General features: G+C 38.2%; 1 protein-coding gene across 1 annotated transcript; it reads right to left on the bottom strand.

Moving 5' to 3' along the window:
- Window positions 1-3670: 3670 nt before the first annotated feature.
- LOC118856047 (trace amine-associated receptor 1-like) lies at window positions 3671-7949 on the bottom strand. The gene is made up of 2 exons (XM_036766105.1): window positions 7885-7949; window positions 3671-4823 (listed from the first exon to the last, which is right to left on the bottom strand). The coding sequence occupies exon 2, from the start codon at window positions 4685-4687 to the stop codon at window positions 3671-3673; it is 1017 nt and encodes a 338-aa protein (XP_036622000.1). The 5' UTR covers window positions 4688-4823; window positions 7885-7949.
- Window positions 7950-22752: the final 14803 nt, after the last annotated feature.

The raw sequence follows: 22752 nt of genomic DNA, 5'->3' as shown, positions 1-22752 counted from the left end.
TACTATCAAAGGAACTAATGAAAAAATATAAAGGAAGGAGGATTAACAGTGCCAGGTCTTAAATTATATTATGAGGCAGTAATTATCAAAAGTATGTGCTAATGGCTAAGAAACAGAAAGGTAGATCAATGGGACAGACTAGACACAATTTATAGCAGCAAATAAATATAATAATGTTGTATTTGACAAGTGTAAAGATTTAAAATTTGGGGATAAGGATTTATTATTTAATTTTAAAAATCTATGTTGGGAAAGCTGGAAAGCAGTATGGCAGAAAGTGGGCATAGAGTGATATCTTTCATCATTTATCTAGATAAGGTCAAAATGGATACATAACCTAGATATAAAGAGAGATTACAAGAAAATTAGAAAAACATGCATATCAGATGTATGGATAGATGAACAATTTATGAATAAACAAGAGATAGAGAGCAAAGTTAGACACAAAATGGATAGTTTCAATTACATTAAATTTAGAGGGATTTATATAAATAAAACAAATGTAGCCAAGATTAGAAGGAAAGCAGAAAATTGCGAGGGGGAGAGAATTTTATAGACAGTTTTTCAAATAAAAGTCTTATATCTCAAATATATAAAGAACTTTGTCAAATATACAAGAATATGAGTAATTTTCCAACTGATAAATGGTCAAAGGATGTGAACAGGCAGTTTTCCAATGAAGAAATCAAAACAATTTATAGTTATATAAAAATGCTTTAAATCATTATTGATTAGAGAAATGGAAATCAAAAGAACCTTGAGATATCATTTTATACCTACCAGACTGGCTAAAATGATTGAAGGGAAAAGCAACAAATGTTGGAGGGGATGTGGAAAAATTGGGACAATAATTCATCATTGTTGGAATTGTGAACTGATCCAATAATTTTGGAGAACAATCTGGAATTATGCCCACAGAATGATTAAACTGCCTATATCCTTTGACCTGGTAATACCACTACTAGGTCTATATCAAAGATGATTAAGGAAAAAGGAAAAGAACCTATATGTTCCAAAATGTTTATAGTAGCTCTCTTTGTTGTGGCAAAGAACTGGAAATTGCCCATCAATTAGGGAATGGTTGAACAAGCTGTGGTATATGTTTGAGATGGAATACTACTGTGCTATAAGAAATGATGAGCTCAATAGTCTTAGACAAACATGGAAAGGCTGGCACAAAATAATAAAGAGCAAAAAAAGCAGAATCAAGTGAACATTGTATATAGTAACAACATGGTTGTTTTGAGCAAGTAAGTCATTTTGATTATTGTAAATACCCAAATTAACTATATAGGACATGTGAAGAAAGACACTATCTGCATCCAGAGAAAGAACTGATAAATAGAAGTATGCATAGAATAATTTATCTAATTTATGTGTGTGTATGTGTGTCCAATGATAGCCATCTTGAGGTGTGGGGGAGGAGAAAAAAGGGAAAAAAGAAATTTACATGATAACTTTATTGTGTATTTTTAAAAAGAATAGCAACTGATATATAATAGATTTGCAGTTTCTTGTGCAATCATCTTTTTTAAAATTACACCATGCTATGGAAATGCTTGTTTTGGTATATAAATTAAAAAATAAAAGAAATGATAATTCACTCCATAGGAACTCATAAAGGTCACCAAGTGAGAGAATATAAAGAGAGAAGGAAAGAAAGCTCAGGGCAAAGCCATGGGGTACACCCATAGTTGGGGGAGGGATAATTTGGATGAAGATTTAGCAAAGAAATTCAGTTAAAGAGTAGTTAGACAGATAGGAGGAGAACCAACAATGGGTAAAATCACAAAAACCTGGGAGGAGAGGCTAGTCAACAGTGTCATATGTTGCAAAGAGATTAACAAAGATGAAGACAGAGAAAACATCATGAAAGACACAGGCCATTGGTGTAAAAGCAATGGTCCTTTTATTATTTAAGTTTCAGTTGATTTCTAGTTGAAATTTTTCATCTTTCAATCATACTGACAAGAATTTTAAATTATCTTTAGATCTATAGATATTCTCTGTCTTTCAAAAGTCCCAAATAAGATGCTTCAGTATCTGTACTATACATTGTGTATGTGTCATAACATATCTCTTTTATTGATACATTTTATTACATTCTAGACTAAAAGCATAATTTGTGATCAACATATTCTCCAAATATATTAAACCAATCATCTTACACCATGGAATGCTCCCACAAACCAACAGAATTCATAGCAGACAAGCTACTGACCCGGTTTCAATCTAAAACCATGGTTTTCCCGAAATTCTGTTGATTTAACCCTACTTGATAAATGTCTTTATAGCCTTCTTAGGTTAAACTAGGACTTTGTGGAAAAGCTAAGAGCAGAACTCTGATGGAGTTTCTACTCCACCATCCTCTTTTTATTTAGATAACTTGCCCTCTGTATACAATAAAGAGAATACTTTCTCTCTAACCAACTTCAAAATATGAATGCATTAAATTTAAGTGATCTCCAAAGAGGAAGAGGAAAATGTTCCGTGGTGTAGTAGTAAAATTATGGGAAGCTGAACCCAGATGATAAAGCCAAGCTCTGCACCATGCTCTGAAATTGCCAGGGTTCCAAAGGTCTCCATTTACACCTCCCAGAACTTTTGGGTGAGTCCTTTGTTATCACTCCTAAGAATCCTCCCTCCCCTGGCTGTTTGCCACAAGGAAAGGGGGATGCTATAGAAGTTATGGGCCAGAAAAAAAGAAGCAAAAAGTACTTAACTTTGGTTCTAGTCAGTCTTTTTTACTGTGGAAAGTTCACAACTGACTGCAGTAGAAGACAAGTTGTAAAAGCTTTGATATCGGGTGAAAGTGTAGAAGAACAAGAATTTTGCAAATGTCTGGACAAAGTAATCGGGAAGAATTTTTTCAGTTACATGATAAATGAAATTAATGAATAAAAGGAGGGATTGGAACAAATGGACAATTTGAAAAGGCTCACTAGCGTATGTCTAGATATTTGTTTGCCTTAATAACCTGCTGCACAGTTTGGAACTCCTATTTAATGTTTAATGTTATCTCATTAAACAAAGAGGTAAATTTGTAGTTTGAAAATTATACCAAGCAGGAAATTTTTAGTTCTGATACAGATCACAGGTCAAATTACATGCTTTGGTATTTACACCACAACTGTGGTACAATTTCATTTATCCACATGCGACAGTATTATAATTGCAGGGAGAGTAGCCAAGAGGAAAAGGACAGCCTCTTGAATGTTAACTGGCAAACTTAAGTATATAAAGTCATAATAGAAAAAGGAGAGAAGACTAAGTCATAGATATATGTGACTATTCTCATTTCTGACAAAGTGACCCATTAATTCTTGATAAAGTTTGAAAAGAAGCTCTATCTCGAAGAAATAAAATATCTAGAGGTGATTTACTACTTGAGGATTTTTAGGAAAAAGTAACTTTTAAATAGATCCTCAGGAGAGAAATTGTGCTGACCATCCAATAACTGGGAATGATCATAGCTACCTTTATATTTATTAGAAGAGAAGATCAGCATAATAAAGCTCAACATACCTAATTTCCTGTAAATAACTTTTTAAAAAGGTCAATGATAATAGATGTATTAATAAGTTTCCATTTGTAAAAGTCATCCATTTCTTATCTTAGTACAGAATTCACAAAGATAGTACCAAAACCAATTTCAAGTTAAAACATATTTCTAAGTATTTAGTCCTAAAAATAATTGGGACCAAGAAGAATCCTTTTTGAAAACTTTACCAAGGAAAATCATCTTTAGGGCCCTCCGAAACCACGGGTAGAAAAATGCATAAACCACTGGATTCAAGGTAGAATTTAAATAACCAAACCAAATCAGTACATCATTTAGAGATGGTGAGATGGTGTAATCCATAAAAGGATCAATGACTGTGCAGAGAAAGAATGGGCACCAACAAATGAGGAAAACTCCCATCACAATCCCTAAAGTTTTTGCTGCTTTCTTTTCTTTGCTTGCTGAAAATTGTTGTTTCTCTTCAAATCCATTTTGGAGCTTCTGGTTTGAATTTTTTATTGATCTGGCTTGCCCTTTGGCAATTAAATATATTTTCCCATAGATACCCAACATAATAGATCCAGGAATATAGAAGGAAGTCATGAAGGCCAGGATGCCAGAAATTCTGCTGAAAAAGACAAAGCAACCTCCCTTGCAATAAATGTGCTTATAATACAGCTCTTCAGCTCCTTTTAAGTTTAGTTCCAGAAAGATCATCCCAAAGGCAAAAATGGCAGGGACAACCCAACTTACTGCAATCATCACAAGCACAACCAAGACACTGATCTTGGCTTTATATCTCAGTGGGTCACATATGGCATAGTAGCGGTCAATGGAAATGAAAGACAAGTGGAAAATTGATGCTGAACTTAGCATAATATCTGTACTTGTGTGAAGTTTGCAAAAGACCTCTCCAAAATACCAGCACTTTTCAACTGATCTAACCATGCTGTAAGGCATGACCAAGCATCCCAACAGAAAGTCAACAGTGGCCATGGAATTGATTAGCATATTGGTTGGAGTGTGAAGTTGTTTGAAGTGTGATATGGAGATAACAACCACAAGATTTCCAGCCAGCGTAGTGAGAATCACAAGTATCATTACACAGTACGTGGGAATGCGGACGATATTTGTCCAATTGTTCTTTATACAGGAACCATTTAGAGCTTCATAACAAAATGACATTTTCTCAAGCAAGGCCTTTGAGCCAGGTTATTTCCACCTTAGTGCATGAGATGCTACCTGAGCAATATTAGTTCCATGTTCGTAATCAGAGTAGAATTGTTTCATCTTTCCAATTCAACATACTCATCCAGGAAACCTGAAAGGAGAGAAATCTAAATCATGAATGTGCCTGGTTACCCTCACTGCTGACAAAAGGAGCCCTGAAGTATAGATGAAGTTTAACCTACTTTGAAAAGAGTTTCCCCTCAAAAAACAAAATTGTTAGAAATGGTTTACAACTGAAAGATGTTAAAGAAAAAACTGAAAAGTATTTTAAATGTACTTAACAGAGTTGTATTGTCAAATCAATGACTGCTATTACAACTGCTTCATGTAGCCATTTCTTACCTAAAACACATTTTTTCTAGAGTTTGGACTTATTAAACCTGAAATTCAAACTTCCAGGCTAGAACAGATGATGTCTTCAACAATGTGTTATTATGGTGTAGCTCTTTTGGACATGCGTCTACCTAGAAGCAGGATGGTATAAGTGGTTAGATGGTAGATCGTGGAATTAGGAACAATGGAGTTTAGGTCCTGCCTTGCTTCTTTCGCATGCTAGCCCTGGGATCATGAGCAACTTACTTAACTGCTCAGTACCCCCAAGAAACTCTCTAAGGTTATAAATTTATAATGTATTTCCAATTTGCATTGATAAAAAGAGTTTCCACACCAGGAGTCTCAACAAGACCACAGGTTCCAACCAAAATAATAATAATAATAATAATAATTTCTTAAAGAGGATCTCAAAGAAATATTCTTTGTTCTGTTAGCAACAAATATGACATACTCATAAAAGGTTTCTAAGACACCAGGAAAGAAGGGGAGGATATAAATTTCTGAGATACTAATCATGGAAAATTTTTCAAAGATTTGCTTTTTTTGAAACTGCTTAAAGGTGTCACAGCACCTTAGCTGCCCCTCTTGTGTTCTATACACCTATAAAAAACACAAAATATTAACTTCAATGAAATTTTCTTCTTCAGAAGATGATTTAGATTGGCATTCTTAACCTAAGGCCTATGAACTTAAAAAATATATATATTTCAATATAATTGGTTTCCTTTTGAATTTTATTTCATCTATTTAAAAACATTATTCTGAGAAGGGGTCCAAAGGGTTCATGAAGGAAAAAAAAAGATAAAAAACCTGGTTTCATCTGGATAACTTGAGAAAAATATTCTTATCCAGTTAACTGGGATGTAAACCTTTGAAGATGTCCATATTCAATATCTTGATGGATAGAGCAAAGAGTGACACAGTAGATACCGTCAAAGAGATATGACTACTGGAGCATAGTGCCTGGCACATAATAAATAGGCACTTAATAAATGTTTATTTGATCGATATTTATTGATTGAAGGAAAATCCAAAAGAGGTCTCAAAAGGTAGGTAAGATTCAGTTAAGTAGGAAGGAGGAGGCAAGGGGAAGTAGCTGTGGAAAGTTGGGGATTCTCATGGTGTTTTAAGAACAGTGAATATACTATTATTCTCACTGGAGTATACATTTCATGTGGCAAAAAAATCAGAAAGATATGAATACAACTTATATTTTGGAACATGAGACCCGGTCCTATTATCCAGAATTTTCCAGACCCATCATTTTGCAAGTCAGGCATGAAGAAATCTGGGTATGAGTTGGGTGGGAAAAGGGGGAGAAGTATCTGCAAAAGAGACTCCAGTGGAGACAGAGCAGTGCTTAACAAATGAGGAAATGGAAGCAAGGAACAACTGGGAAAAGGCATGAGGATACACAGCATGGAAATAAGAAAGACCAAAGAAAAGAAGATTTCAGTTTTTAAACAAAACCCAGAATGTAGTTTGGGCTGAATTCCAAAGTCTTTAGAAGCTCCGTAATTAATGCAGTAGCTTACCACCACCCCTTTCCCAACACTAAAGAGCTTTCTAGAAAGATTAATTAGAGCAAGGAAAAAGGTAAAGAGACAAAGAGCCCTGATAGGAGCATGGGCCTCCTGGGATAATGTCAGCATGATTCCATGGCACTGAGCAGAAGCTGTATTACCAAAGTAAACTGTGTTTGTATATATTTGCATAATGTTAATATTAAACAATATAAACACAGCTAAATGTAAATCAAAAATGTCATTTTATATATATAGGAACAGCACATGATATAATGGCAATATTTTCTGAACCAAAAATCAGAACATGTGATAGTTAGGAATATCCTAACAAGCAAACAAATAAAAAGGAGGGTTGGTAAAAGCCACCTTAAAGTAGATGTTCCTCAACTTGGGATTGTCCCCCAAAATAAGGAGTGCATAGTCACCATCACTGAATGGAACAAAGAAGATTGAGTGATCTTTCTAAGTAACATATAGAGTGTGTATATTTACCCAACATCATCTTTTTAAAATGTGAAAATATGCCATTATTTATACATATTCAAATACACAGAGTTTGGTGGAAGGGCAAGAAGAAGGAAATGTTTCAAAACTAAATAATACCTTAAGTTCTAAAACTAGGGTAAAAGGTATATTTTTAAAAGTCTAACAAAAAGCACTAATTAAATATAATGGTAAAAATTTCAAATAGGAATGTAATTGTATCTTTAAAAATTATATTTTCTAACATCATTCTTTCTTGCTACAAAGTCACTGAATTAACGTATTCTAAATCTGATTTCCATAAAATCTGGACAATCTCCTTGACATGCTATCCTCCTCATTTTTTTAAAGATTATTAGACAAAATGCAATATTTTATACCCCCTGCATTTTACATATTTTTATATTAATTATATTTGTATTATATTATTCAATGTATTAATATTAATAACTCAAATATTCAAAATTCAATATTTGAACTCAAATGAATATTCAAAAAAGAGTGAATATCTTTAAAAGATGTACTTGTAAAGCAATCTGTTTTCAAAAATATAAATATTCCTTTAGTTCAAAAGTTGAAACTGAAAGAAGCTGAAATCTGTTAAACAATTGTAATTACAGAACTTTGTAGCTCTACATTGAATTAAACTAAATTTTGATATATTGATCATTACCAAACCACTGCTGTATCATTTGACTTTATGTAACATATAATCCCTCTCCCTCCAGATTATTCCCCTGAGCTATCAGACGTAGGGCCATTGGATTCCTTTGGCTCTATTTCCTCCGTAGTGACTTTCTACAAACATACCTTCTCAGGAGTAGCTGGAACACAGTCAGAGAGCCCAGAAAGCAACAAGTGTGCATGAGTGATGAGTTTATATGAATCCACAAACCCAGCTGCTGCTGATTTGAGCCTGTTGCTACTTAACAGTGGGCTGGATGACAGGATGACGTAAATATTAAACACTGGAAAAAGATAAGCTGATAATAAATCTTTCCGAAGACAAGCTCACAGGGCTGAAAATGATAAATGAAAGTGCTTTTGTTCAAAAACAGAACCAGGGAGATAGAAATGAGCAAATGAAATAGACACATGAATATTACAATTTACTTTAAAATATTTTTTCACTTTATCATTTTTATTTAATATTTTAGTTTTCAACATTTATTTCCACAAGTTTTGAGTTACAAATTTTCTTCCCATTTCTACCCTCCCCCCCCCATTCCAAGATGGCATATATTCTGATTGCCTCGTTCCCCATTTGGCCCTCCCTTCTTTCACCCCACTCTTTCCCCACCCCCTTTCCCCTTACTTTCTTGTAGGGCAAGATAGATTTCTTTGCCCCATTCCCTATATATCTTCTTTCCCAGCTGTAGGCAAAAACAACTTTTTTTTTAGGCATCTGCTTTTAAAACTTTGAGTTCCAAATTCTCTCCCCTCTTCCCTTCCCACCCACCCTCCCTAGGAAGGCAAGCAATTCAACATAGATTACCCATGTATCATTATGTAAAACACTTCCACAATACTCATGTTGTGAAAGGCTAACTGTATTTCCTTCCATCCTATCCTGTCCCCCTTTATTCAATTCTCTCCCTTGATGCTGTCCCTTTTCAAAAGTTTTGCTTTTGATTACCTCCTACCCCTATCTGCCCTCCCATCATCCCCCCATTTTATCCCTTTTCCCTTACTTTCCCGTGGACTAAGATATCCAATTGAGTGTGTATGTTATTCCCTCCTCAGGTCAAATCTTATGAGAGGAAGGTTCACTCATTCCCCCTCACCTGCCCCCTCTTCCCTTCCAACAGAACTGCTTTTTCTTGCCACTTTTATGTGAGATAATTTACCCCATTCTATTTCTCTCCTTTCTCCCTCTCTCAATATATTCCTCTCTCACCCCTTAAATTTATTTCATTTTCTTAGATATCATCCCTTCATATTCAACTCGCCCTGTGCCCTCTGTCTATATTCCCTTCAACTCCCCTAATACTGAGAAAGGTCTCATGAATTACACACATCATCTTCCCATACAGGAATGTAAACATAACAGTTCGACTTTAATAAGTCCCTTATGAATTCTCTTTCTTGTTCACCTTTTTGTGCTTCTCTTGATTCTTGTGTTTGAAAGTCAAATTTTCTATTCAGCTCTGGTCTTTTTGCTGAGAAGGCTTTAAAGTCCTCTATTTTATTGAAAATCCATATTTTGCCTTGGAGCATGATACTCAGTTTTGATGGGTAAGTGATTCTTGATTTTAATCCTAGCTCCATTGACCTCCGGAATATCATATTCCAAGCCCTTTGATCCCTTAATGTAGAAGCTGAAAGATCTTGTGTTAGTCTGATTATGTTTCCACAATACCCAAATTGTTTCTTTCTGGCTGCTTGCAGTATTTTCTCCTTGACCTGGGAACTCTCAAATCTGGCGACAATATTCCTAGGAGTTTTCTTTTGGGGATCTTTTTCAAGAGGCAATCAGTGAATTATTTCCATTTCTATTTTACCCTCTGGTTCTAGAATATCAGGGCAGTTTTCCTTGATAATTTCTTGAAAGATGATGTCTAGGCTCTTTTTTTGATCATGGCTTTCAGGTAGTCCAATGATTTTTAAATTCTCTCTCCTGGATCTATTTTCCAGGTCAGTGGTTTTTTTATTTCACATTGTCTTGCATTTTTTTTCATTGCTTTGGTTCTCTTTTATAATATCTTGATTTCTCATAAAGTCACTAGTTTCCACTTGTTCCAATCTAATTTTTAAGGGGGTATTTTCTTCAGTGGTCTTTTGGACCTCTTTTTCCATTTGGCTAATTCTGCCTTTCAAGGCATTCTTCTCCTCATTGTTTTTTTGGAGCTCTTTTGACATTTGGGTTAGTCTATTCTTTAAGGTGTTATTTTCTTCAGTATTTTTTTGGGTCTCCTTTAGCAAGTCATTGACTTGTTTTTCATGGTTTTCTTGCATCACTCTCATTTCTCTTCCCAATTTTTCCTCTACTTCTCTTACTTGCTTTTCCAAATCCTTTTTGAGCTCTTCCATGGCCTGAGACCAGTTCATGTTTTTGTTGGAGGCTTTTGATGTAGGCTCTTTGACTTTGTTGATTTCTTCTTGCTGTATATTTTGGTCTTCTTTGTCACCAAAAAAGGAATCTAGAGTTTGAATTTGAGTCTGAGTTTGAGTCCAAGTTTGTTTTCACTTCCTGTTCATGTTCCCAGCCAACTATTTGATCCTTGAGTTTTTCATCGGGGTGTGACTGCTTGTAGAGTAGAGAGTACTTTGTCCCAAGCTTTAGGGTCCAAGCACTGCTGTTTTCAGAGCTACTTCTACTCCACCATCACCCCAGGCTCTGTCACAGCAGTGTTCCTCCTCCCCCAAGAACCACCAACCAGGATTGCAATCCAGATCCAAGCAGGGCACAGCAAGAGAATCTGCCTTTGTGTCCACAAAGCGCTCCTTGCACTCCTGCTCTGATCCGCTGCTAGATTCCTCCCACCATGTGAGGCAGGGACTCAGGAAACAGCTGACACTGGAGCTCTGGAAGCAGCCTCAGGAGCTTCCTGCTGCTGCCACTGCCACTGCTGCACCACCTCTGCCACCCCCAGGGCTGGTGGCCAGACAGCTCTGAATTTGATCCCACAGTTTCCTCTAACCTGCTCTTTGGTGTTTGTGGGTTGAGAAGTCTGGTAACTAGCACAGCTCACTGATTCATGGCCCCAAGGCCTGTTCCAGATGACTGACTCCAGGTCTGCTCTGTCCCAGTGCAGCCCATACTGGCTCTATTTGCACTGTCAGGTTTTCCAAGTTTCTGAAAAATTGTGTTAAAAAATATTAATGCAATACTGTACTCTATGTTATGCAAAAATCTTCCAGCAATAATTCATCTGTCATTATTGTACTCTAAAAATTTCTGGTTGAGACAGAGACAGAAAGGGAGAAGAGGAGAGGAGAGAGGAGAGAAACAGAGAGAGAGAGAGAGAGAGAGAGAGAGAGAGAGAGAGAGAGAGAGAGAGAGAGAGATGCATAGTTTGTTAATCTTTTATCTTTCCTTCAAAAGGACTCGAAGACTTTCTAGTATTAGGATACCATATGGTTGTGGAATTAGTCCATCAAGATGTTGTGAAATAATTATGGTTCCTATTTTCCCCCACAGATCTCAATAGCTTTTGGGCCTAATAAACAAATAAGCCAGGAAAGTCAAGATCCCCTGGTTTACCATGTTAGGGAGTTTGAATATAAACTAGATTGTCAATCTCCCAGATGTCCTCCCTAGTGTGAGTCACCACCAGTCCTTGTACACTAGATCCAGACTCCTGTTTCCTCCCAACAATATCTGGTACTGCTTAACCCAGATAAAGACCCTATAAAGCTGACCACCTTTTGTACCTCAGCACCCTGACCTATTTCCATTCTCTCTGACTTCCCCTTGTATTCTCAGTATTTACACTCAGTAAGGCTCACTTGCTTTATTTTGTCTATGTTAGCTCCCAGCACTGATAGTGTTCATCAGCCAGGACAGTTTTCTCCTTTAGAAGCATCAGCTGTTGAACAGGGTAGCATGAACCTCTCCATTCTCCCTGACTCCAGGGCTATGTCTAGGCCCCTGCCCAGAGTCACAAGCCCCTCTAGGGCCATATAAATGGTCTATAGAGTCTCATTCCCCACTAGGTCCTTGTTGTAGATAATGGAGAATGGCCACAAAAGCATAGCAATCTTGTAAGCAGCAGAAGATTTAACCCCAAAATGTGTTTATTATAATGAATAAAGCTACAGACAACAAAAAGGCTAGGGTCTTTTAAACTATAAGGAGAAGGAAGGTGAAAAGGGATGAGACCTCTGCAAAAATAATGAATGACAGAAAGAAGGTGGAGTTAATCGGTGCTTGTATACAGTGCTTCCAGTTTTCTCTGCCAAAGGGACTAGAAAAGACAGTACAAAATGGCTAACAGAGTTGACATCTAAGGTAAGTAGGGACATTAAAAGAGAACACCTGGATATTCTTGATGAGTTCATGATTAGACCCAATGTTTACCTGTCTTCCCTCCCTGAAATTTCCAGATCTTAAATGTCAAAGACGGAAGTGGAAAGGAGGAGGGAAGGTGTACTGCAAAGCAGCAGTTGTGAAAGGTCACATTCTGCTTGTGCTGACAAGATTTTTTTAAAGGATCAGACTTCCTAGGGCACATCTCTCACTAGGAAGAGGTCTGAGGAAAAGGACTGCTCTTTCCCAGAGCCAGCCTGCTGAGCTACAGAGCTGTCATACCCCTATTGCAAGTGGCTAGCAATTAGAGACAAGCAAGCAAAAATTTAAGCCCTCACTAGGCGCCAGGCGCTGTGCTAGGTGCTGAAAATACACAGACAATAATGAAACACTTTCTTCCCCCATTAAAGAGTTTACATTCAAATGGAGGAGCTTAAGAAAGTAAATAATTATGATCAATAATGAAAGAAAACAGTCATCTGAAGCTTGGTATACTTTTCTGACTCCGATTCCCCACCCCCACCCTCTATGATCTCTGAAACCACGACCCAGGCAGTCTACCTCTGACTTTGAGTGGCACCTGGTGGTTAACGCAGATATAGCATTTTGGAGCATTTTTTTAGTTTTATGAGGTTCGTAGTGTTCTTTTTGAGCTTAAAGATACTTTCTTGTCAATTGATTTTTTTTGCTGAAAAATATTTTTTTCTTCACTAGAATTATTTCCTATCCAGCTGATGATTTAATGTTTGTTTTGTCACTAGGATCCTCTACTTCTCACCAACTTAGTTTGTTCTACAGCATTCAAAATGCGTCTTGACTGTGGTTGCCAGGGAATTAATTTCTGCCTGTAGTGGTATCATACACTACTAATGACTGCTTGGAGTTACTAACAGAATTGTGATGCTGATTATTTTGTTGCTTAACTGTACCCATATTGTGTACTCCATTGATTTTTATTGTTATCACGTATCATTGTGTATTTTATTGCTATTGTTCAGTTGTATAAACTATTGCTTATAATGATGCTTCATGCTTCTATTTGTTTTTTTACCTTGTTGAGTCCATTAACTAGAATTCGAACAAAATCATGGCCAAAACTTTTAGGAATATGATACGCAGTAATGTTCATATAAACATGCAGAGGACTTTTAATTCTAACAATGAACACAACATAAACATAAATATGTTGAAGGGTAGTTAAAAGGAATATGGGGATACGTGAGGTACAGCTATGAGGAGGCAAAGAAGACCTTGCTTGTTTTCTGTAAATTGCAGAAATAATTGCTCATTCAAAAGCATAAATAAAAATTGTGAAGTGAATTTCAAATTAATCACTGAGCTACCCTCAGAAGATAACAGCTCACATAGACAAAGTCATTTGGAAACTATGAACAAAAATGTTTGCCTGTAGATATGTACAATGAAAAGAATACCAACTTTGAAACCGGAGGACCTTGGCTGAACTTCCACCTCTGACACTGTACTTTCCAGGGATTTCCACATAGATAATGAGGTTGATGCACATATTGCCAGAACGAGCTCAGCATTTGGGAGGCTTTTGAAAGAAAGTTCAGGACAGAAGAGATATTGGGCTGCATACCAAACTGAAGGTCTACAGAGCCATTGTGCTGAATTTACTATTTTACGTCTGTGAAACCTGGATAGTCTATCAGTGCCATGCCAGAAAACTGAACTGCTTCCACTTGATTTATCATAGGAAGATTTTGAAGATCACCTGGCATTTAAGGTATTGGACACTGAAGTCCTCTCTCAAACTGAACTGCCAAGCATTCAGACTCCACTGCAGAGGACACAACTCCAGTGGACTGGCTACTTAACCTGAATGCCAAATGTAAGCTTACCTAATAGAAAAAGACTGTTCTATGGAGAATTCTCACAAGGCAAGGGTTCACAAGGTGATTAGAAGAAGTGGCACAAGGACACTCTCAAAGTCTCTCTGAATAACTTTAGTATCAATTGTAAGACACAAGAGGTGCTGGCACAGTGCCATCCAGCATGGCTTGCCCACATCAAAGAAGGCACTATATTCCATGAGCAAGGCAGAATCACAGTATCACAAAGGAAATGTGATCCGCAAAAATCCAGAGACATTTCCATCCCAAATATTCTAATTTTTACTAATGCTCATGTAAAGTTAATGAGGAATAAGATCTTCCCCATGCATCAACAGGACTCATGTGGAGCCCATTAAGGGAAGCTTTCTTGCTTGTAGGAAGGCTTACACACCTTTTGTTATTTTCTAATTAGGCACTGAGCCTAAAGAGTATATATTCTGAGAGGTGAGCTTTTGCTTTGGGGGCTTGCTTTCAAAAAAGATGTGATTCCCTGGTCAAGACTCTGAGAGAGCTCCCTGACTCCTCAAAGGTAAAGGCTCTCTCGATTCAGTGGTGGATGTAAAGCTTTGATTCAGGCAGCAGAGCCCTGTCTGTTGGTCTTTATTTCTTTTATCTGTATTTCCTCTGTTTGTATTTTATGTGATTAAAAAAGAAAGATCGTGGACCCCTGAAATAGCTATCTTTCCTTACTAAAGCAGATATAAGAACCTGCACTAGCAGCCATCCTGGCTATGTCAGTGTGGTGGCTGTTACAACATGACAATGGAAAAGTGGACATGTCCTTTCCCAGGAACTATTATTATTTTATATCAATATTTATCTATGTACACACACACACATATATGTACATACACACATGCCTGTGTCATATGGGGACAGCCAGATGTTGATCTAAATTCCCAAACAATCATGATTGCATGATTGATTGCCCCCATTTTATTGTGAGCTCCTTGAAATTAGGGACTATTTTTGCCCTTTTTTGCCTATCATTATTTAAATTTCTAGTGCTTAGTATAGTGCCTGGCACATAGTAGACAATTAATAATAATGCTTCTTAATTGATTCAATTTGTTATTATGCACTCTAAGTTCACACAAATCCTCCCAGTTTTCTATGAAACTATCCATTTTGGCATTTCTTATGGGACAAAAATATTATATTGATAATATTGCATTACCTTCATATTCTATCCTTTGTTTAGCCATTTTCCAATTGATTGGCACTCTATTTCCAGTTCATTACAAAAAAAAAGGAGCTGCTGTATTTTTACACATGTGGGTCTTTTTTGATCTCCTTGAAGTACAGGCCTATACAGCTGGGTCAAGAGATAGGCACGTTTTAGTGACTTTTTAAGTTTAGTTCTAAATTGCTTTCTAAGATGGCTGGAACTCTTCATAGTTCTACCAACAATGCAATGGTATACATATCTTCCTGAAGCCACTCCAACAAATGTCATTTTCATTTTTGTCATTTTTGTGAATTTGTTGTGTATGAGATGGAGCTCCAGGTTGCTTTAATTTACATTTCTTTAATTTTTAGTTTGGAGCATTTTTTTTCATATGGTTGCTAACAGCTTAAATATCTTCCTTTGAAAATTGTCAATATCTCTTGACTATCTTACTAGGAAATGGCTTTTGTTCATATAAATTTGAATTAGTTCCTTATACATCTTAGCTATGGTATTTTAATCAGAGAAGCTTGATAAAAATAAAATTCCCAATTAAACATTTCCCTTCTAATTTTAACTACATTAGTTTTGTTTGTGTGAAATCTTTTAAATTTTAGGTAGTAAAAGTTATCCAAAACCAAATAACAAAATAACATTCTCACAAGCCCTTGACCTAATTGTCTCCATTACAAAGAATTAAAGGACCCTAACTTATACAGGACCCTATGCAGGGCCCTTATAAAGGACCCTAACTTATACAGGAACATACACAGGAACACTAGTCCCAGTCCTATAGTAACCTAAGATGTTCCATATTCATTTTAATAAATTTGTTACTCTACTTACAAAACCTTCTGATAACAGAAATTTGCTACTAAGAGATTAAGGACTTAAGTAACTTACTGTCAACTCCAGGCAGAAGTTGTGTCAAACTACAAGCTGCACTGAGCCAGGCTGAAAGTCTGCCAGGTTTCAGTTAAGGAATCAAGTCAAGAGAGTGCCACCTCAGCACAATTGCCCTCTCAACCTTCCCATAAATCATACCTGTAGTTCATACTTGCCCCTCACAGGGCTGCTGGCAACATGGATCAGTGGCAGCATAGACAGCCTTCCTTGATATTCACACCTTTTCATGCTTCTCTTGATTCTTGTGTTTGAAAGTCAAATTTTCTATTCAGCTCTGGTCTTTTCACTGAGAAAGCTTGAAAGTTCTCTATTTTATTGAAAGTCTGTATTTTGCCTTGGAGCATGATACTCAGTTTTGCTGGGTAGGTGATTCTAGGTTTTAATCCTATCTCCACTGACCCCTGGAATATCATATTCCAAGCCCTTCGATCACTTAATGTAGAAGCTGCTAGATCTTGTGTTAGTCTGATTGGGTTTCCACAATATTCAAATTGTTTCTTTCTGGCTGCTTGCAGTATCTTCTCCTTGATCTGGGAGCTCTGGAATTTGGCAAAAATATTCCTAGGAGTTTTCTTTTGGGGATCTTTTTCAGGAGGCGATCTGTGGATTCTTTCAATTTCTATTTTACCCTCTGGCTCTAGAATATCAGGGCAATTCTCTTTGATAATTTTTCGAAAGATGATATCTAGGCTCTTTTTTTGATCATGGCTTTCAGGTAGTCCAATAATTTTTAAATTGTCACTCCTGGATCTGTTTTCCAGGTCAGTGGTTTTTCCAATGAGATATTTCACATTGTCTTCCATTTTTTCATTCCTTTGGTTCTGTTTTATAATATCTTGATTTTTCATAAAGTCACTAGCTTCCGCTTGCTCCAATCTAATTTTTAAGGTAGTATTTTCTTCAGTGTCTTTTGGACCTCCTTTTCCATTTGGTTAATTCTGCCTTTCAAGGAATTCTTCTCATTGGCTTTTTGGAGCTCTTTTGCCATTTGAGTTAGTCTATTTTTTAAGGTGTTATTTTCTTCAGTATTTTGGGGGGTCTCCTTTATCAAATCATTGACTTGTTTTTCATGGTTTTCTCGCACCCTTTTCATTTCTCTTCCCAATTTTTCCTCTACTTCTCTAACTTGCTTTTCCAAATCCTTTTTGAGCTCTTCCATGACCTGAGACCAGTTCATGTTTTTCTTGGAGGCTTTTGTTGTAGGCTCTTGGACTTTGTTGACTTCTTCTGGCTGTATGTTTTGGTCTTCTTTGTTACCAAAGGAAGATTCCAAAGTCTGAGTCTGAATCTGAGAGTATTTTTGCTGCCTGTTCATGTTCCCAGCCAACTACTTGGCCCTTGAGTTTTTTGTCAGGGTATGACTGCTTGTAGAGTATAGAGTACTTTGTTCCAAGCTTGAGGGACGGTGCTGCTATTTTCAGAGCTATTTCTATACAGCAAGCTCTGCCACACCAGCATTCCTCCTCCCCCAAGAACCACCAACCCAGACCTGACTCAGATCTTAAGCAGGCTCTGCACTCCCATTCTGATCTGCCACTTAATTCCTCCCACCAGGTGGGCCTAGGGCCTGAAGCAACTGCAGCTGTAGTTCCGTAGCTGCACCACCCCCGCTGCCCTGGGGTGGTGGCCCAACCAGGAACTCTTTTCACTCTGTCCCCACAACTTTTCCCACTAACATTCTCTGTTGCCTTTGGTGTTTGTGGGTTGAGAAGTCTGGTAACTTCCACAGCTCACTGATTCAAGGTGCTAAGGTCTATTCTGCCTGGCTCCTGGTCTGGTTGGTCTGGGTGCAGCCCATGCTGGGCTCTGCTCTGCTCCCAGCACAAGGCAATAGACCTTACCCAGTGACCATCCAGGCTGTCCTGGGCTGGAGCCCTGCTTCCCTTTGCTATTTCGTGGGTTCTGCAGTTATATGATTTGTTCAGAGCCATTTTTTAGAGGTGTTTGGAGGGTCCTGGGGGAGAGCTCTAGGCAACTCCTTGCTTTCCAGCCACCATCTTGGCTCTTCCCCTAGAATAATGTTTCTAAATGCATAAAATAAAATACATAGGATTACCAAGGGAACCAATTATACTGAAATATACTTATTACTATATATATATATGCATATATATATATATTAAGTACATGGACTGCGGGTTAAAAAACTCGATTTAGATGCAGAGAATTTTTTTTAGGTTTTTTTTTTTGGCAGGGCAATTGGGGTTAAGTGACTTGCCCAAGGTCACACAGTTAGTAACTGTGTCAAGTGTCTGAGGTCGGATTTGAACTCAAGTCCTCCTGACTCCAGGGCCTGTGCTCTACTCACTGTACCACCTAACTGCCCCAAGAAATTTTTAAAAATGAAATGTAACAGCATTAAAATCTAAAGTGGTTTGAGCATAGCCATTTCTAGTCATAGAGTTTTAATCTATAATCCCAATTCTCCTGGACTATTCCCCTTACACTCCATTTGGAGAAATGTTTTCAAAGGTCTTTTGGTATCCGAGTGCTTCTGAGTCTCTCTGAGATCATTGTTAGGGAGAGAGCCAGCTCCCAGTGACTCAGCTCACCTGGTCTTGAGCATTGGTCAGAGTGATCAATTGCAACTTCTGGCCACCTGCCAAGCAAAGTGTGACATTTCAATGTATTGGTAAGCTGGCTTTGGGGAAAATTTAAGTGTCCTTCTCCGTGGCTCTTCCTAATGTGAAGCAGCTGCACGCTGTGGGCACGGGGGCACGGGGGAGAGGGGGAAAGATGGAGGTGGGGAAGGCGGGGAGGGAGAGGGGGAGGGAAAGAGAGACAGAGAAAATATGGAGGAAGGAGAGGGAGAGGAAGAATGTCCATGTCTAGTCCTTTATAGTGTGACCCAAGTATAACTTCTGGTCATGCCTTTTATGGCAGGCTCCCCTCCAGCCCTTCTGGTTCTGTGTTTCCATATTTTTTTTTTCATCTGAGATCCAGAGAATATAGGAGGAAGACAGGTAAGTGCTGAGCAGTTGCATGGTGCTTCAGCAGGGATTTCTTTCCTCTGGTGCTTCCCTACTCAAAATTAAATTGTATTTTTTGTCGACATTTTTAATTTGTTGGTCCATGGATATTTTCTCTCTCTCCTTCTCCCTTCCCCCACCCCACCTCACTCCACGCCACCTTGAGGGGCAGGAGTCTTTCATTTTTATAGAAGTATCACAACCCACATAGCACAGTGTCTGGCCCAAAGTAATAACAATACTGATAGCAACAGCTATGTTTCCTATAGCACTTTCTATGCAATATTTCATTTGATCCTTCCAAAAACTCTGCAAGATAGGTGCTATTGGTATCCTCATTTTAAAATTTTAATTAATTTTTAGTTTTCAACATTGACTTTTATAAGATTTTGAGTTGTGAATTTTTCCTCCTCCTTCCCCTCTTTCCTCCCCAAGACAGCATGCAATCTGATATAGGCTACACATGTACAATTGTATTACACATATTTCCACATTGGTCATATTGTGAAAGAAGAGTCAGAACAAAAGTATCCCTATTTTTCAGATGAGGAAACTAAGGCTGAGAATAGTTACCTGATTCACCTGGGGTTATAAAATTAGTAGCTATCTGAGGGAGGATTTGAATTCAAGTCTTTCTGACTCGAATTTCAACACTTTATCCAGTGCCCCGTATAGCAGGTACTTAAAAATAAATGCTTCTAGAAATGAAATGAATTAAATGGAATGGACAGTACATCTGCATATGCAATTTGCATCCAAGCTGGCATAGGAACATGTGTAGCTCAAGCTCCAGGGGTCATTTCCAGTAGCTTGTGCAGCTATCACACCCTCCAAGCCACACCACCTCTAGCAGAGAAATGCTGAATGTGGTCCATTCATGTGTCACCAACCCTGAGGTCATTCTTTGCCTCATTTCTTCTTAAGCCTTAATCTATGAATAGGCTTTTTGCCTCAGTCACACTGAGACCTGTTCAAGATCTTAGCTGGAAAAGGCCAATGTCCCCCACAGCATCCTGGGCCATCTCCAGTTGTCCTGGCTCCAGAGGAGAAATTGAGGCTGGTGACTTTGCACAGCCCTCCCTCACTTAAATCCAATTCACTTGTAAGTAATGGTATCACCTTCCTGATGTCACAGTCCTCTTCAAGAACAAAGGACAAACAGCAGCAGCAACCCACCCTGTGTTTCAGAAAGAACTGGAAGATATGATTCCTGAGGCATTGTCAGTGATCTTTGAAAAATCATGGAGAAAGTGAAAGGCAAATTCCTGATTTTCAAATAAGAGGAAGTTGACCTGCTATATAGCCCAGGGAGCTTAAGATCAAAGCTGAATTGTACTTTAGGGGTCATCTAGTCCCAATTCCCTCATTTTACAGATTAGTAAAATTGAAGTTCAGAGTTTAAGTGACTTGCCTAAAGTGGTGGTAAGAAGCAGAGCCCGGGTTCAAACCCAGATCCTATCTCCAAATCTAGCAGTCTTCCCATCATACTTCCTATAATGTCACTTCTGAACCCAAAATATGGCACAATTATTAAAAGAATTATTAGTGAATATCAAAAAGGAAGTGGTGAACACAAATAATCAATATGATGGCAGACTACCCTTACTTCCATTTTTGTAAGTTACTAGACCAGAAAATCAGGGAAATGCTATCAATAAAAATTTAGCAAAGCCTTTGACAAAGTCTTTAATGCTACTCTTATGGAAAATATGCTCTAGATGGCAGTAAAATTAGGTAGATTCGGAACCAGTAGAATGGCCACATCCAAAGAATAGTCATTCATAGTCTGACGTGAAGTTAGAAGGAGGTTTATCATGAAATGCCCCATGGAGCTATATTTGGTCTTATGCTATTTGACACTTCTATCAAATAATAAAGGACACATGATATATGCTGATCAAATTTGCAGTTGAGCCAAAATTAAGAGGTAACAAACATGCTGGGTGACAGAGTCAGAATACAAAAGGATTTCTAAAAAACATCCACAAGATAGAATTTAATAGGGATAAAGGTAAAGTTTCATACTTAAGTATAAAAGAACTTTGCTAATATAAGAAAGCTATACAGCAGTACACCTGAAAAAAGGTCTTGGGGATTAGTGGAATATATACTCTATATGAATCAACAGTGTAACATGGCAGACAAGAAAGCTAGTGTAAACTCAGGTTTCATTACAGAGGTGTAGTGTCTAGAATTAGACTCCATTTGAAGTACTATATTCTTTACTAGAGAGTACATTTTAGGAAAGGGGAGGGGAGGAAGAGAGAGGGAACAAGCATTTATTAAGCATCTGCTATAATGTCAGACACTGTGCCAAGTGCTTTGAAAACGTTATCTCATTTGATCTTCACAACAACCCTGGAAGGTAAGATTATCTCCATTTTACAATTGAGAAAACTGAAGTAATCAGAGGTTAAGTGACTGGTCCAGAATAACATAGCTAGTAAGTATCAAGTCTTCCTGACTCCAGGCCCAATGCTCTATCCACTGTGTTATCTAGCTGCCTCTACAAACTGTAAACTGTCCAAGAGGGCAGCCAGAATAGTAAAGGACTATGTTTTCATACCATATGAGTACTGACTAAAGGAACTAAGGATGTTTATTTTTTTTTTATTTTTTGGAGCAGGGATGGCAGAGCAATTGGGATTCAATTGGGATGACTTGCCCAAGGTCACACAGCTAGTAAGTATGTATATCATCAAGGCAGAATTCATGACTTCAAAGATAACCATGAATATGCCTGAATGGTCCGGAATCACAGGATACAAGAAATTCTCTAAGTAGAAGGCAGAGGAGTTAAAGCATTTATTAAAACTCAAAAGTAGCAGACCCACGGACCAGTGTCCCTAATTTGACATCCTGGCAAGAACCTTCCAAAACCAGTGTGCCCATCTCACAATAGTGACCAGGAGGCCACAGAAAAACATTATGGCAGCAAGCCAAGCCATACTGGTGCTTCCCCCCCCCCTCACCAATGCCAAGGCCCTCCAGCAAGAAGACCACCCACTGGCCTCAATCCCCTGCTCAGCACTCTCTGGTCTCCACGAGGGTCAATCCTGTCTTTTGGTAGCACCTGCCACCATCACTGCCACTTCCACCACAATCTCCAAGCTGTGTTCCAGCTAGCTGACTGCTTCCTCTCTCCTTCAGCTCTTAACTGCTCTCACCAACTGCTTCACCAACCTGCCTCTCAGCTCTGCTCCAACCATTCAGCAAGCTCCTCCCACCACAGGCTTCATGTCATCACATGGACCAGAACTCAGGCACCTACCATTGGCTCCAGTCCTAGCCATTCCCCCCAGGACCCTGAGAGCCCTGCCCCCGAAGCCCAGTGAATGGGCAGGAAAGATCTTCCCATTCACTGATTGCATTTAAAGTGTGTCAGAATTTGAGGCCACATTTGAACTCAGGTCCTCCTGACTCCAGGGCCAGTGCTCTACTCAGCGCGCCACCTAGTTGCCCCAGGAACTAAGGATGTTTAGCCTGGAAGAGAGAAAACTTAGAAGGAACATATGATAGCTGTCTTTGAATATCTGAAGAGCTGTCATATGGGAGAGGGATTAAGCTTGGTCTACTTGGTCCCAAAACACAGAAGGAATTGCCCTAAGTTGTAGAAAAGAAGTTATCTGCCCAGTATAAAGATGCTATCTTTGTTTGTCCTTCATTTTCAAAGGAGACCAGTGATATCACAGGTGATAACTTGGCTTGTATACGAATTGTATTTAAGTGAGACAGAGTTACACAAAGTCATCAACTTCACCCTCTCTTCTAGAGTCATCAAAGTCTAGTGGCAAGACAAACTCTCAAGAC

This window comes from Trichosurus vulpecula, chromosome 7, assembly GCF_011100635.1.
Source record: "Trichosurus vulpecula isolate mTriVul1 chromosome 7, mTriVul1.pri, whole genome shotgun sequence".
In the NCBI taxonomy this organism is placed as follows: Eukaryota; Metazoa; Chordata; class Mammalia; order Diprotodontia; family Phalangeridae; genus Trichosurus; species Trichosurus vulpecula.
Note: the sequence above shows the minus strand (reverse complement) of the source record. Positions and strands in the feature narration are given on the sequence as shown.

Excerpts from the sequence above, each read along its gene's own strand:
- LOC118856047 (XM_036766105.1), bottom strand. The coding sequence starts at position 4,687 with ATGTCATTTTGTTATGAAGCTCTAAATGGTTCCTGTATAAAGAACAAT.